Below are 14,736 nucleotides of genomic sequence, written 5' to 3' on the forward strand. Positions count from 1 at the left end.
CCTTGAAAGACTACGACCGTCAAGCACCAATTTAACTAAGTTTTTTTTAGATATTGTATTTATGTCTTGTTCTCTGCTATTTTTGGTTTTGTTCCTGTATGTTTCTTATTAGTTATTGGATAAAAAATAAAACATGGGAGGAAACAGAACTGGTGTGTGAACAGGCCTCACCCACTTCAAAATAAGAGCATGAATGTTGCAGGTCCCAGGTGACGGGACAGGATAAAAATCCAGTTTTAACAGGAGAAAAGAGTGAGCAACAATGGTAGCTCTCATCTGAATTTATTCCACGTTGTATTAATAAAGTCATTATACAACTTTGTAAAATTATTGTTCTCAAACAATCACACTCATACTAGTTCATCTACAGCACAACATCAGCTTGATGTTAGATCAGGAATTTACCTTGTGAATTAATATACATTATAGACAGCTATATCAAGCATGAACATCATTTATCAACCATCTGAGAAAATTCCCAGAGCAGCTAATCGAGTGCTAATAATCTAAATACTATAGTGACAACACAAAATAACATAAACCAAATACACTGAGGACATAAATGGCAGCATATTGCTGTCACGGAGGACAAAAAAAATCGAACGCTAACACGTTATAACGTGATAATTATCTTGTTATTTATGTCCAGGAGGTGGCGGTAGTGTGCTTTTCCTGCAGGCATAAAGAAGGCTAGCACAGTGGCTAACAGAAGTTGGTCTAGTTTCCCTTCATGCTCGATCTAAACATGGAGATAAACCATCACTAGTATTCGCACTCTGAGCAGGATCCTAAACAGAAGGAAACGTGAGTCCGATCCTCTGGCTGAAGTTGGCTTCAGCCTGAACCGGGCTGAAGTTGGCTTCTGGTTGTATTTTTCGATTCGGTAAATGGCTAAAAGCCAATTATTAGGGAATGAAAGTGTCAGGTTTAAATACCTATTGAGACAGATTAAACAAACACAAGAAAGACAAGAGAGTTAGATTACTTTGTACTTGTGAGGAGCCCGAACAGAGATGTGTTCCAGTCACAGATCTCCTATCGGTCTGAAACCACATTTGTCCTCTCCTCTCTTTTTATTGCTTCCTGAATCCCTGTCACAAAAGCGCTGCAACTCTCAAGGGGGGGGGGGACACTTCATCACATAGTTGCAGCGGAAATGTTAATCACTAACAAAACACATGATTATTCTGTTCCAGACACAAGGTAAAACAGAGCAAGTTGAACGTCTTCATGGTGGCAGTTTTATAGCGATCTAACAGGCCGAGGTTCCTGCTGAGCGATAAACCTTGTTGAACACGGTTGTCACTGCTTTTCTTCAGAGAGGCCTTCTTGAGGAAACATACAACAGAGAAACGTTCTTTAGGCTAAGATGAAATAAAACAATAAAGGTATATAAGACAAGAACATAATATAGGTAAAACTATAAAGCTACACGAAACAACAAATATTTGATAATAATATATACAATTTACCTAACAGAAAGCTTCTTCAATCATAACGGAGGCTCAGAAGTATTTGCTGAACATGTTCTGTTCAGATCTTTATTGACCAATGCCATAGCTGACAAAAGGATCGGACTGAGGTTTCCTTCTGTCCAGTCCCATTCTGTTCAGGATCGCACGAAAAGCACACTACCGCCACCTACTGGACTTGAAACTATCACATTTAAACAAGATAACTATCACATTTAAACAAGATAACTATCACATTATAACGCGATAGCGCTCGAATTTTTTATTTCCTCCGCGACAGCAATATGCTGCCGTCCAAATGTCATGACACACTTAGCAGAACCATGTTTTTACACGGCCAGCTCAGAAAACACTGTGAATGTTTAACCGTCCAGCACAGAGCCGAACACGGCTAAAGCTAACACTCGCGTGTATCATGCTGACATTCAGATTCGACATTTTATCCTACTTATCCCGGATAAGATGTCCCAAACATGTCTCAGTCATGTTAATAATCATGTTCATGACCCATCGGCTTTCTGAACCAACCTGTTTTAACCGGGGAGACGGTGTTGTTGCGCTGGTAGCTCTCATCGGAAAGGACGGAGCTTTTTCGACACAGTCCCATAATGTACCACTTCTGCCATCTATCGGCGCATTTGTGCTACTGCATGACATTGTCCAAAAATTTCTAAACAGTGAAATCCTAAACTAAAATCACAATTAAAGCACACTTTGTGGGATCACATGAATATAAACCTTTAACTACCTGAAGAATTCATAACAGTCAGTAAACAAGATGTCAACACAGATGTTGAACTTTATTCAACTGCAGGTTTTACAAAACAGCCAAGTAAATAAGTGTTTATCTGAAAAAATTAGGGGTAAGCGAAGCTCAAAGTTAGCACCAATAGTTAGTGCTTACCACTGGTTTCCTTAAAAAGCCCAGATCTCTAAACAGTTCAGGTTCTGCTGCTTTCACAAGTATTTGCTGATCCGAACACGATATTATCAGCTTCACTGAAACGTCGTTCCACTGTTAAAGTGGCTGATGGGAGGAGAAAACGTCTTCTGCTCCTGGATGAAGGAAAAAGTTGAATGCAAAGTTCTGCAGCCAAACGGCCTTTTTCTCTGCCCACAAAAAGGTGAATAAAAACAAACAATGGATCATATTTTACGGTTGGATGGATTTTATTTTTTTCTCAGAAAAATCACAAAACTGAAAACTTTGCCTTCATGTTTAAAGTTCTTCTGTGGTTTTAATAAATTATGTGGAAGAAAAGTAGTAAACTGTCCTCAAACATCTCATGGTGACCCGGCCCAGAGCCTCTGGATCAGAACCAGCTGAGCAGCAGCACAGGGGTCACAGGCAGGAGCTGCAGGTCTTCCTCTCTGATGGCGCTGCTGCGGCATTCAGTGACGGACTCAGCGATTTGACCTTTGACCCACTGCGCTGCCTCTTCCTCCGGGCGCGGCGGTTCTTAAACCAAACCTGGAAAACAGACAGAGTGAGACATCAGAGAACATTTTCAAGCGTTGTGTTGGAGAACTTTGAGGAGAAAGCAGGTTGTGACTGGAATGATGAACTGGGACCAGTTAGAAACAGGGAGCAGCTGGGAGGGGCGAGCACAAGGCGGCTTGAGGGGGAGAGAGAGGAGCTGGGAGAACAGAAATGGAACCACAACAAAAATGAACTATAAGCAAAGAATAAACAGAAAAATAGATAAAGAAATAACTAATAACAAAAGACTGACTTTTGATTTTTTTTGTGTTCTTTAAATAATGGATTCAGAATTAAAACATTTAAAAGAACAAAGGCAGAGCTACCGCTAGAATAGCTTCTGAAGCTAATCCCTGTTCTTGATTCGTTTTTTATACTAATTTTGACTGGTTGGATCCTCTGTCAGTTCCTGAACGACGCTGTGAAAAGTAACAGATCTATTTAACTGTTTCAAGCCGTTTCTAAAGCTTCGGGCGCCAGTAAACTCAGCGGAAGCCGCGAGTCCCTCACATGCAGAGCGGAAGCTTCAGACTGCCGGACAAAAATCACCTTTTCTCCCTGAACAATGAAACGCTCCATTTAAAAACGACTTCTTGTATTTATTGGCGTTATTTTATTTTAAACTAGTTTGATGTTCCGAAACAAACAAAAGAAAATCAGGAAGGGAGTGAAAACCTTTTCACACCACGACAGGTTGCTGCCTCTGGAGGATGTTTTTCTACTAAGTTATTCATTTAAATTATTAGGCTATATTAACAGTCAGCCTGGTTTCTAAATGTTTTCTCATTGAGATAAAAGCAGGTCAGCGGCCCGGTTCTGCTCCGAATAACAGAATAACATCAACCCTCTCCATTTTTCTGTCATGTGAGGCTAAATGAAAAGAACCAGCCGGTACCGGACGGTCCATCATGCTTCGGTTCAGAAAGTCGAACAACTTTGAAATATTTGTTGTCGAAATTTCATCCCATGAAAAAGCTGAAAGCCACCAGAACCGAACCTGGTTCTCGTTCTGTGAAGTCGGAACCAGACTCACCCGGACGGTCTCCTCACTCAGCCCGGCGCCGCGGGCCAGCGGGGCCCGGGCCTCCGCCGCCGGGTAGTCGGTGAGCCGGAACAGCGCCTCCAGCTGGCGGCTCTGGCTGTCGGTGAACACCGTCCTCATCCGAACCTTCAGTCTGGACCCGCTCTGGGCCGCGTCAGAACCGCCTGCGGTCCAAACAGAGACAAACACGGAACAGTTGGTTTCTAAAAGTTTGGTTCTGATCCAGAACGGAGGAGTGGAGGTTCTGACCCACCTGGAGGGTTTGGACCGAAGCTGATGTCCGCCTGCTGGAACGCGACTGAGCACGAACAGAACCCATCTCCGAAGCACATCCAGAACACCGGGACCGGGACCACCGGAACCTGGCCAGGAGCCCGCGACCCGGCTGCCTCCAGGCTGAACCCGCCCCGCAGGTACCCGTCCGGAGCCGGTTCCGGCTGTGTCCGGCCCAGCTGCGGGGAGAGGATGCGCTCGATGCTGAAGTCCGACACTCTGGTTCCGTCCATGCTGGACTGCGGACAGGAGGTTCTGCTGGGCCGGTTTTAACCTGCGGATCATCAGAACCCCGGAGGTTCTGGTGGTGTGAATGGGCCGTAGAGATCAGAGGCACTCCGTACTTTGACTAGACCTTAGAAGCAAAAGATGCTCTAATGGGTCTGAGAACTGGTTCAGGTGTGAACCGGTTCTTTTATTCTGATTCATTTGATCTTTAAAGTTCAGAGAAAAGATTCGGATCATTTGCAGATGAAACCAGTTTTACTGATTTATGATAAAAACATTTTATTGTATCACAAAAACCAAAAGAAAAAAGATGAACTGAAAAAATAAATCAAACTGATTTATAAAATATAAGTTTTAATTTTTATCTCTGGAGGAAAAAACAAACAGAAAGTTTAGCTGTTAAATTCATCAAGTTTTTATTGGTTCTGGATCAGAACCAATGAACTGTATTGGTTCAGATGAATTCAGTTGGCCCAGTTCTGGTTCAGGTCCTGGTCCTGGTCCTGGTCCTGGTTCTGGTTCTGGTCCAGGTTCTGGTACAGGTTCTGGTTCTGGTACAGGTTCTGGTTCTGGTCCTGGTTCTGGTTCTGGTTCTGGTTCTGGTTCTGGTTCGAGTTCTGGTCCTGGTTCTGGTTCTGGTCCAGGTTCTGGTTCTGGTTCTGGTCCGAGTTCTGGTCCAGTTTCTGGTTCTGGTTCTGGTCCGAGTTCTGGTCCAGGTTCTGGTCCCGGTTCACCTGCAGAGACTCTCTGCGGCCCACAGGGGGAGACATAAAATAATGTTTGTTTTAATTTGTTTATGCTGAAAACAGCTTCAATCGGAAGATCAAAGGCTGAATCTCGCGACCTTTTTGTGACGTCATAGCGACAGAACTGCATGTTCAGACAATGAAAACAAACTCAGTCTAGAAGTTGTTTCTGATCAAAGTCTTTGATGTTTGAATTTTCCTCAAGCTGAGTGAGGTCATCTGACCTTTGATCTCTGACCAATCAGTGATCAATCAGCGGCTGCTGTTTGAACTTCCTCTCATCTTCTGATCCACCTTAAATCTGGTCCAGTTCAAACAGCAGAACATTTAAGGTGGTAGGTTTTATTTCCCAGTTTGTTAAACTTTTTATTGAACCAGAAAAACATAAAAAATGTTTCAGTTTCTTGTTTTTCCAGATTAATAACTGCAGGATTTATGTGGTTTCTATCCAGAAAGCAGAAGAGTAAGAGTGGATCCAGAAGTTTTATAAATTAATTATTGATGTTTTTATAATAATTATTATTCTAATCAGAATGAACTCTGATTGGCTTCATCTGCTCTCCTTTATACCATAAAAACCATTTTATGAATATAATAAAGAATCTAATATTTCCTGATTAAACTGTCTTCATAAGAAAAACTTTATTGATAAAATTCATAAATAAAATAAACAACTTTACAATTGCACTGAAAATGAATTGAAGGTTGAAGAAAACATATTTTAAAGGTAAAAGCAGCACAAAATTTACCAGAACCAGAACCAGATTCTTCATGTTTTTACTGTAAAACGGGTTTATTTGGTCGTTGCAGTGAACCTGTTTGGCCTGCAGGGGGCAGAGCAGACTGGTAGAGCCGTTACGCAATCTCCCTCTCTCTCTCTTTCTCTCTCCTTCCTTCCACTCATCCTTCATTCAGAAGTTTTCCCTCTCTCACCATCACTCCATTGACCGTTAGCACTGATGTATGCAAACTGAGGTAAAATGAAAAATTAATTAACCTATGTTTATTTATTTATTATTATTATTATTATAATTATTATTATTGGATTTAATAATGTGGTTCCATTTGAAAACATACTATGAGTTTATAAGTTTCTTCTTTCTCCTTTTCAAGATTATTGTGGTACAGAAATGTGTGTCTGTTGCATTTCTTGTTCTTGTGTGTGATTTTATTCTGCTATTAGGTTCGAAATAAATAATAATAAAGAAACTTCCTGTTTCCTTCAGATCAGATAAACATTCAGGATGCTGCTGTTTGTCTGGGACACACACACACACACACAGACACACACACACACCCGGGTCAGACACTCATGGCGCCGCTCCAATCCGGGTGTCACACAGCAACTAGGTGCAGCGCATGCAGGAGGATGATTGGTGGCTTTCAGGAGCAAGAGGCGCTCTGATTGGCCAGTAGGCTGACATCAGCTGCGACAGAGAGGTCAGGGGGTCATGGGGTCACTACAGCTGAGCGGGTCTGACTGGAGAACTGCAGGGGCCTCATGCATAAAGCGGCGTGCACACAAAAAATGTGTGGCTCCGTATTTTACGCACAAGTGGGCCTGTATAAAAGTGTCCGACTTTGCATAAATACAAACTTTGTCCCTGTTGTGAAAATGTGCTGCAGCCACGCAAAGTTTTTTATGAACTATATCAAAGTACAAAACGTCAAAACTCACATAAATCCACTGAAATCTGACGACATTCAGTTATTTAGACCAGGAAGCATCAAACCCCATGATTTTCATATTTTATTGATTAAACGTAAACGATGAAACTGAACTGCATTTATCCTCAGACAATAAGCCAACACAGAATAAAGACAATAAAAATAAAAGTGGGAAGAAGGAACTCATCGGTCTGAACACCGAAGCGAATGAAATGCATCTCTGGATCATTTCATTGTGACTGAAATTGGATCAGCAGATTAACTCCAACCTGCTGATTAAAAATAATCAACAGCTTTGATTATTGAAGGTGATCAGGTGTGGAGACAATCACAGGTAGAAACATCGAGGCCGAAACATCGTCAGTGACCCCTCACACCCCCACCATGGACTGTTCTCCCTGCTGCCCTCTGGAAAGAGGTTCTGCAGCCTCCGGTGCAGGTCCACCAGGTTCTGGAACAGTTTCAGGTCCACCAGGTTCTGGAACAGCTTCAGGTCCACCAGGTTCTGGAACAGCTTCAGGTCCACCAGGTTCTGGAACAGCTTCAGGTCCACCAGGTTCTGGAACAGCTTCAGGTCCACCAGGTTCTGGAACAGCTTGAGGTCCACCAGGTTCTGGAACAGCTTTTTCCCATTTGCCATCAGACTGCTGAACTCTTAACTGGTCTCACTTCATGTACATAGTTAAATAACTTCTATTTTACTGTCATTCCTGCACTTTATATTTAATATTTATATTTAATATTTATATTTTATATTATATTTTATTTATTCTGAATAACCTCATTGGAACCTCAAAACATTGTCCTGAGCCGTATGCAACGAAACTTCGTTCTGTATTCACCCTGTGCATGAAAAATGATAATAAAGTCTGTCTAAGTCTAAGGTACATCAGTAGCTGCATCCAGGTATTTTTATTTTTGTGAGGTGACATTATGTTTCCTCAAAGTCATAATTATTATTATACTGAATTATTACCCACTGAAGCTATGCTATAGTAAAGCTACATGTTTCTGGGTGCTGCCATGTTGGAATCCTGACCTCCTACTGGACACTGTTTGTTTGGCTGTGATGTCACACCTGGCTGTGATGTCACACCTGGGTCAGCGTTCCCAGGTAAGTGGAACACACCTCAGCCTCTGGAGCTCCGTGTTTGCTGAAGGTTTATGATTAACTCTGAGGTTATAGTGATGCATTATGGGTATGAGTCAACAGAACCGCTTGATCCTCTGATCAAATATTAATGTCTTCCTGTTTGCTCTCCTGGACTTCCTGTTTGCGTAGAGCTGAACAGTTTCAGGCCACATTCCATTCAGAACCAAACACAAAAATAGAAAGTCACAGAACATTAATTGAATGGAGCAAACGTAACATTTTGCTGAAATCCATCACTAAATCAGCAATAATCATCTAATAAATTGATCACAGTTCCTGTTATTACCGATCCATGGAGGTTTTTGGCCTTGATTTGAAGGATCTCAGGGTTTCGGCTGTTTTTCCAGTTTTATGGACGTTTGTCCAGATCTGTGTTATATAGAAGCTGAACGCTGCTTGGCTGTGGATCAGAAACGGGACGCGTCAGCAGCAGCTCCGTGATGCAGGTGAGCTCCAGCAGGTGTGTGCGTGAGGGGGCGGGGCTTGTGGTCTACCTGGACAGGTAGCCTCGGGTTTCCTGCATCTCGGTTCTTTCAGCTGTTCGGTTCGGATGGCTCTGTTCAGCTGAGATCTTCAGACGGACCGGCTTCCCGCCGTCAGCTCACCCAGCAGGTAAGCCCTGATGAGGTCACTTCCGCCTCCTTCTCACCTGCTCGGCTCACAGTTTGGACCTTTGGACACTCCGAACCTGCTGCTTGGTTCCGTGAAACTGCACATTTAATCCGCGCAGCTCAGGAACCGGTTTCGCTCTGCGCGTGCGTGCGCCAGGTCTGACTCATATATGCGCGCGTGCGCGCGGTCATTCATGGACAGAGGATTCAGTGTTTGAGATAGAAACTGGAGACATCCGGCGTGACCTGCTCTTCCTCTCTGTAGGAAAACATCACCATAATCATCATCATCATCATCATCATCATCATCATCATCATCATCATCATCATCATCATCATCATCATCATCAGGTTTTTGACCTGAATAAAGTAAGTTAAACTGTAATAAATTCATTTTTCAGCTGCACAAAAAGTTTTGCAGATTAAAAACAGGCAGAAATCATCAAATATTGCAAAACAATCACATAAATAAACTAGAAAATTTCTGAAGAAATTTAAATGGGGCCTGCCAAGTGTGCCCCTCGGTTGGAACCCAGCGTTCTGATGCTAAAAATTAGCATCAGTGCTGAGTTTAGCTAACAATTACAAAATAGCATGTGGAGAATCACAAGAATGTTAACTAACATGGACTTACACCATTCAGTATGTTAAAATTATTGCATAACCTAAAATTAGCCAAAATGCTAATGTTAGTGTGAATACTGTCACTAGCATGTTGTCTGTAATTGATTTACTCCATTCAGTATACTAAACATGGCTAATAAGTAAGACTAGGTAAAAGCTTTTTTTTGTAGGGAAAAGGCTAATGCCTATAGCGGGGGGCAGTGAAATGCTAATGCTAATGTTTGTGCTAATGTTAACATTAGGTTAATGCTAATGTCACTAACCTGAGAGAAAAGATAATAAGGGCTACTATTATTCCACCGCCACAGGCGGTGCACTAACCTGAGAGCGATATTGAGGCTTTTATTTTGAAATTTCAGTAAGCTTCATTTTAAATGGCCACATTAATCCAATGTGTAACAGTGGTTTGGTTAAAGTCACATAAAGCCCAAAAGAGCAATTATCTGATGTGAAAAATCTGAAGTAGAATTAGCTGAGTATTTCTGATTAAACTTTAAAAAATTATTGTCATTAAAGAATAAGTTTAATCAGTAATACGTTTTTAACAAATTTATGTCAGATCATGATTTCTTGGTTAAGGACAAGTTGTCAAAAGACATTTTGAATAATGTCAACTTTGTATTAAAAGTGTCATAATTTACCAAATGACATTTTTTGACAACAGTCATAAATATTCATGAAGACGTCCTGATGTTTATGAGTTCAGGTGTTATGTCATGTTTATGACAGTGTTATTCACAGTCTGTCAAATAAAGTGTTACCAATATGTTAGCTTTAGCACAGATGGTTAGCTAAACATGTTAGCTTTAGCAGATAGACATTATTTATGATACTGTTAGCTAACCGCTTTTACTTTTCATCAACAACTATATCTGCTAAAGTTCCTCTTTTAATGCTTTGAGCATTAAGAAGGAAGTTGTTTTATGAAAGTACTTTTGGTTTTCAAAAGTCATAGTTTAAGGCTTTCTTAATCAGTTATTTCCACCAGATTCTGAGGTTCTTTCCAGATCTACTCTGCAGCTTCCTGCTTCCTGCTTTAAAGCTGATCTGGGTCATCAGATCAGGATCTGTTCAAGACTTTCTGACTCTTCTTTCACATTCCACTAAGCTTCTATAATTCTTTCTGGTATTGTTGTTGGGGTTAGGACTGAAATAATGTTGGGCTGTTTAATTTTAAAGCTTGTTAAGGCTCCGTAGTGAGAACGTCGGCCGGCTCATATTTCACCATGGCAGAGTTGGGCTGATTCTTTCTGTTATGATGCAAACGCGGCTCAGCTTACTGCCAGGGAGCCTTCCTGCCGGTTCCTCCTGGTTCCTGCTGTGTTTTCACTCTAATGGCTGCCTTTGTGTCGCTGCGGCTCGCTGCTGAATAGATTTCAATCTTCAGTTTACTTTGACTCTAACCCTCGTTTCTTTATGAATATGAAGCATTAATCCTCTCAGCACAGCAGTGTTCAGACCCAGCAGGGTGGGAAGTTTACATCATCATGGCTTCATTTAAAGAGGCATTTCTTTTATTTTGAACACAAAAGTCCAGAAATCACAAAACAATATGAACTAATTCAACGTTTGGCTTTTTCTCAGCTGAGTGTTTATTGGCCTGAAGTTTCAAAATGAGTCAAAGTGGAAGGAAAATATTGGACAACGTTAAAATGTCCAAACTGGAGGTTTAACTCTGTTTCGAGGTCTGCAATTAATTATTTCCCATTTTAACCAAACTATTGAAACTAGATAAGCAATATTTACAAATCAGATTTTTCTGATAAATTATTGAATAAATAAAAGATATTTCTAGTTTTTATCTTCAGATTCTTCATCAGATTGGAGCAAAGTTCATCTTTCCAGATTTTCTCTTATGATTCTCTTTGGAAATGTGGACGCTGACATTAGCAGCTACATGTTAGCATGTAGCAGCTAACATATTGCTGCTACATGTTAGCATTGATATGTTATTTTAGGGTAGCAGAGCTTCAGCTAGGCTAGCTGCTTTTAGCACAACATGAACACAAAAATAGTCATTTCCAGAATCCTATCAGATCGTTTTGAAGCAGAAATTATAGCAGCTTCACGCTGCTGTTAGCGGATGATGCTGTGCGTCAGATTTACTGCTGTACCAGAAACACATCAAGAGAAAAGTTCCAGAAAACTGAGCTGCATAAATGAGCCTCCACTTGGTGGTTTGATTCCCTCTAAATTTTTGTTAGCTTATTTTTGTCTTGGATGTTAAATAAAAGGTGAGTTCAGGTGTTCAGATGGAGCCGACTGAAATGATAAAGAGCGTCTTCGTTCTCTCCTTGTGGCTCAGACTCAGAAATTTCAAGGCTGATTCTGTAAAACTGTGAAAACCTTCCTGAGTCTGTCTCAGTTTATCCTCCCAGCGCTGACATCATCTCATGTCTCCTAGAAGGACAGAGACACTTTTGTTCTCTGTCTTGCTGCTTTTGTTCTGAGAAGACAAAAGACCAACACTGGGGGGCAAATGAGGAAGAAGAGGATGAAGAGGAGGAGGAAGGTGATGAGGAGAGGGACAGACGATGATTTTTGGCCTGCTAAAGCCGAGCTTTAATTAGCTAACAGCTAAAAATGTTCAGAATAGCAGAGAAGTCTCTGCTGCTGCTGCTTGTAACTAAATGAAGGTCAAAATGAAGTTTTCTTCTTGAAATGTTTCATGATAACCAGAGGAAATTATATTTCCTGAATAATTTTTACACTTCAAGCTGATGAGTCAGAAAGTCACTAAATAACTTTAATTCAATGAGATTTAACAAAGATCGACTAGATCTAATTCATTCATTATATTCCAAGCTTCACATTACAATAGTTAACTGACTGTTGATGCTGGTGGCAAAGTCTCATTTAGCCTGATGCTAACTGTCGCCATTTTGTTCGCTGGGTCGGCCAATCAAACGTGAGCTGCTGATCATCAAGGCTTTGGTTGATCTCAATGTCCAGATCCGACCAGATGGGTCCATCATGGTCCAGAATCTGGCTGGGACCAGATGGGTCCCATTTCTTTATGGCCCATAGTCTCTGCCTGGGTCTCAGACGTTGTCTGCTCATCCAGCCAAGCTTGAAGCCGTTAGCCGTTAGCCATCAGCGGTTGGAAACGGTAAAACGTCTCTGTGTTTCTTTCAGATGATGTTTGAATGTTTTCTTCTTCTCTCACTGTGGAGCGTTTCTGCATCGCCTGCGTTCAACATAAAGCTGCGAGTTTTAATCGTTCTGCTCCATCTGGTCTGAAGCTTTTCCCTGCATGGTGAAACCCACCAGGGGGGAAATGACGAATCTTTAGGCTCAGTGGCAGGAAAGCGAAATCAAACCCTCAGTGTGAAATGTTGTGAGGCGCAGAGAGGAAACAAAACCGAGACAAACAGAAAACTGTAGATAGAGGACTGGATCAGCAGCTGGAGGGGGTTCACATGTTCACATGCTCCTCATGTTCACATGTTGCACATGTTCATATGCTCCACATGTTTCACATGTTCACATGCTCCTCATGTTCACATGTTGCACATGTTCATATGCTCCACATGTTTCACATGTTCACATGCTCCTCATGTTCACATGTTCTCATGCTCCACATGTTTCACATGTTCACATGCTCCACATGTTTCACATGTTCTCGTGCTCCACATGTTTCACATGTTCTCATGCTCCACATGTTCATATGCTCCACATGTTTCACATGTTTCACATGTTCACATGCTCCAAATGTTTTACATGTTCACATGCCCCTCATGTTCACATGTTTCACATGTTCACATGCCCCTCATGTTCACATGTTTCACATGTTCACATGTTGCACATGTTCATATGCTCCACATGTTTCACATGTTCACATGCCCCTCATGTTCACATGTTTCACATGTTCACATGTTGCACATGTTCATATGCTCCACATGTTTCACATGTTCACATGCTCCTCATGTTCACATGTTTCACATGTTCACATGTTGCACATGTTCATATGCTCCTCATGTTCCGCATGTTCACATGCTCCACATGTTCATATGCTCCACATGTTTCACATGTTCACATGCCCCTCATGTTCACATGTTTCACATGTTCACATGCTCCACATGTTTCACATATTCACATGTTCACATGTTTCACATGTTCACATGCTCCTCATGTTCACATGCTCCACATGTTACACATGCTCCTCATGTTCACATGTTACACATGTTCACATGTTTCTCATGTTCCACATGTTCCTCATGTTCCACATGTTCACATGCTCCTCATGTTCACATGTTTCACACGTTCCTCATGTTCACATGTTTCACATGTTCACATGCTCCTCATGTTCACATGCTCCACATGTTTCACATATTCACATGTTTCACATGTTCACATGCTCCTCATGTTCACATGCTCCACATGTTTCACATATTCACATGCTCCACATGTTTCACATATTCACATGTTCACATGTTTCACATGTTCACATGCTCCTCATGTTCACATGCTCCACATGTTACACATGTTCACATGCTCCTCATGTTCACATGTTACACATGTTCCTCATGTTCCACATGTTCACATGCTCCTCATGTTCACATGTTACACATGTTCCTCATGTTCCACATGTTCACATGCTCCTCATGTTCACATGTTGCACAAGTTCACATGCTCCACATGGTTCAAATACTCCACATGTTTCACATGTTTCACATGTTCACATGCTCCACATGTTCACATGCTGCACTTGGTTCAAATGTTCTACATGTTCACATTCTCCACATGTTGTCCATCTGCTGGGACAGGATAACCCCCTGGACATGGAGCTGGGTGGAGCGGATCGAGGCTGGAAATGTTTTAGCTCAGAGGTTTTTCATCCGTCCTTCAGTGATTAAGTTTTACTGCAGCAGCGATAAGGAAATGCTGATCCTCCCGTTGGCATGGAAACGGGAACCGAGCTGAGGATAGAGTCTCTGGTTTGGGGTAAAAACTGGTCCTGGTTTTTGGAAAAATCCTCAAACACCCAGAAATCCCAGCAGAACAAACGAGCAGAGAAACGTCGACATCAGAGCAGAATTTGATGCAGAAAAAGATTTTATTCATTTTAGTATCAAGGCAGTTCGAAGTGCTTTACATCATAAAAACATCATAAACGCATTGTGCAGTCATTCTGCCTCCAAAATAGATCCAGTGCTGAGTAAAACCAGCGTGTTTGGTTCTGGTACCTGAGTCTTTCCATCCGTTCAGAGCTGAACTTTGACAGTGAAATGCTCCTCCTACACTGAGGTCAAGCAGCAAACGATGACTTACTTTAACACTGTCATCAGTAATTAGTGGACCTCTACGACTTTTAAAATACTTCATAATTTCCAGACATTACTTTACTAACAGAATTTTTTCAATAATGTCAAAATGATAAGACCAGATCAGTGTCGCTTTCGTTACTTCAGATTTAACTGAGACATGTTGACTTTTTAG

General features: G+C 41.6%; 2 protein-coding genes across 2 annotated transcripts in view; one reads left to right on the forward strand and one right to left on the reverse strand.

The window, feature by feature from the left end:
• Positions 1-2,713: 2,713 nt before the first annotated feature.
• On the reverse strand, positions 2,714-4,775 carry dharma. The gene is made up of 2 exons (XM_044119775.1): positions 3,986-4,775; positions 2,714-2,943 (listed from the first exon to the last, which is right to left on the reverse strand). Exons 1-2 carry the CDS (start codon positions 4,550-4,552, stop codon positions 2,815-2,817), a joined length of 696 nt encoding a protein of 231 aa, XP_043975710.1. The 5' UTR covers positions 4,553-4,775; the 3' UTR covers positions 2,714-2,814.
• A 3,808-nt stretch (positions 4,776-8,583) lies between these two features.
• LOC122832724 (nesprin-2-like) overlaps positions 8,584-14,736 on the forward strand; it is a 20,531-nt gene continuing 14,378 nt past the window's right edge. The window contains exon 1 of the mRNA XM_044119767.1: positions 8,584-8,674. The gene's annotated coding sequence lies outside the window, so the exon portion shown is untranslated. The remainder of the gene's footprint in view (positions 8,675-14,736) is intronic.

Source organism: Gambusia affinis, linkage group LG06 (genome assembly GCF_019740435.1).
Source record: "Gambusia affinis linkage group LG06, SWU_Gaff_1.0, whole genome shotgun sequence".
NCBI lineage: Eukaryota > Metazoa > Chordata > Actinopteri > Cyprinodontiformes > Poeciliidae > Gambusia > Gambusia affinis.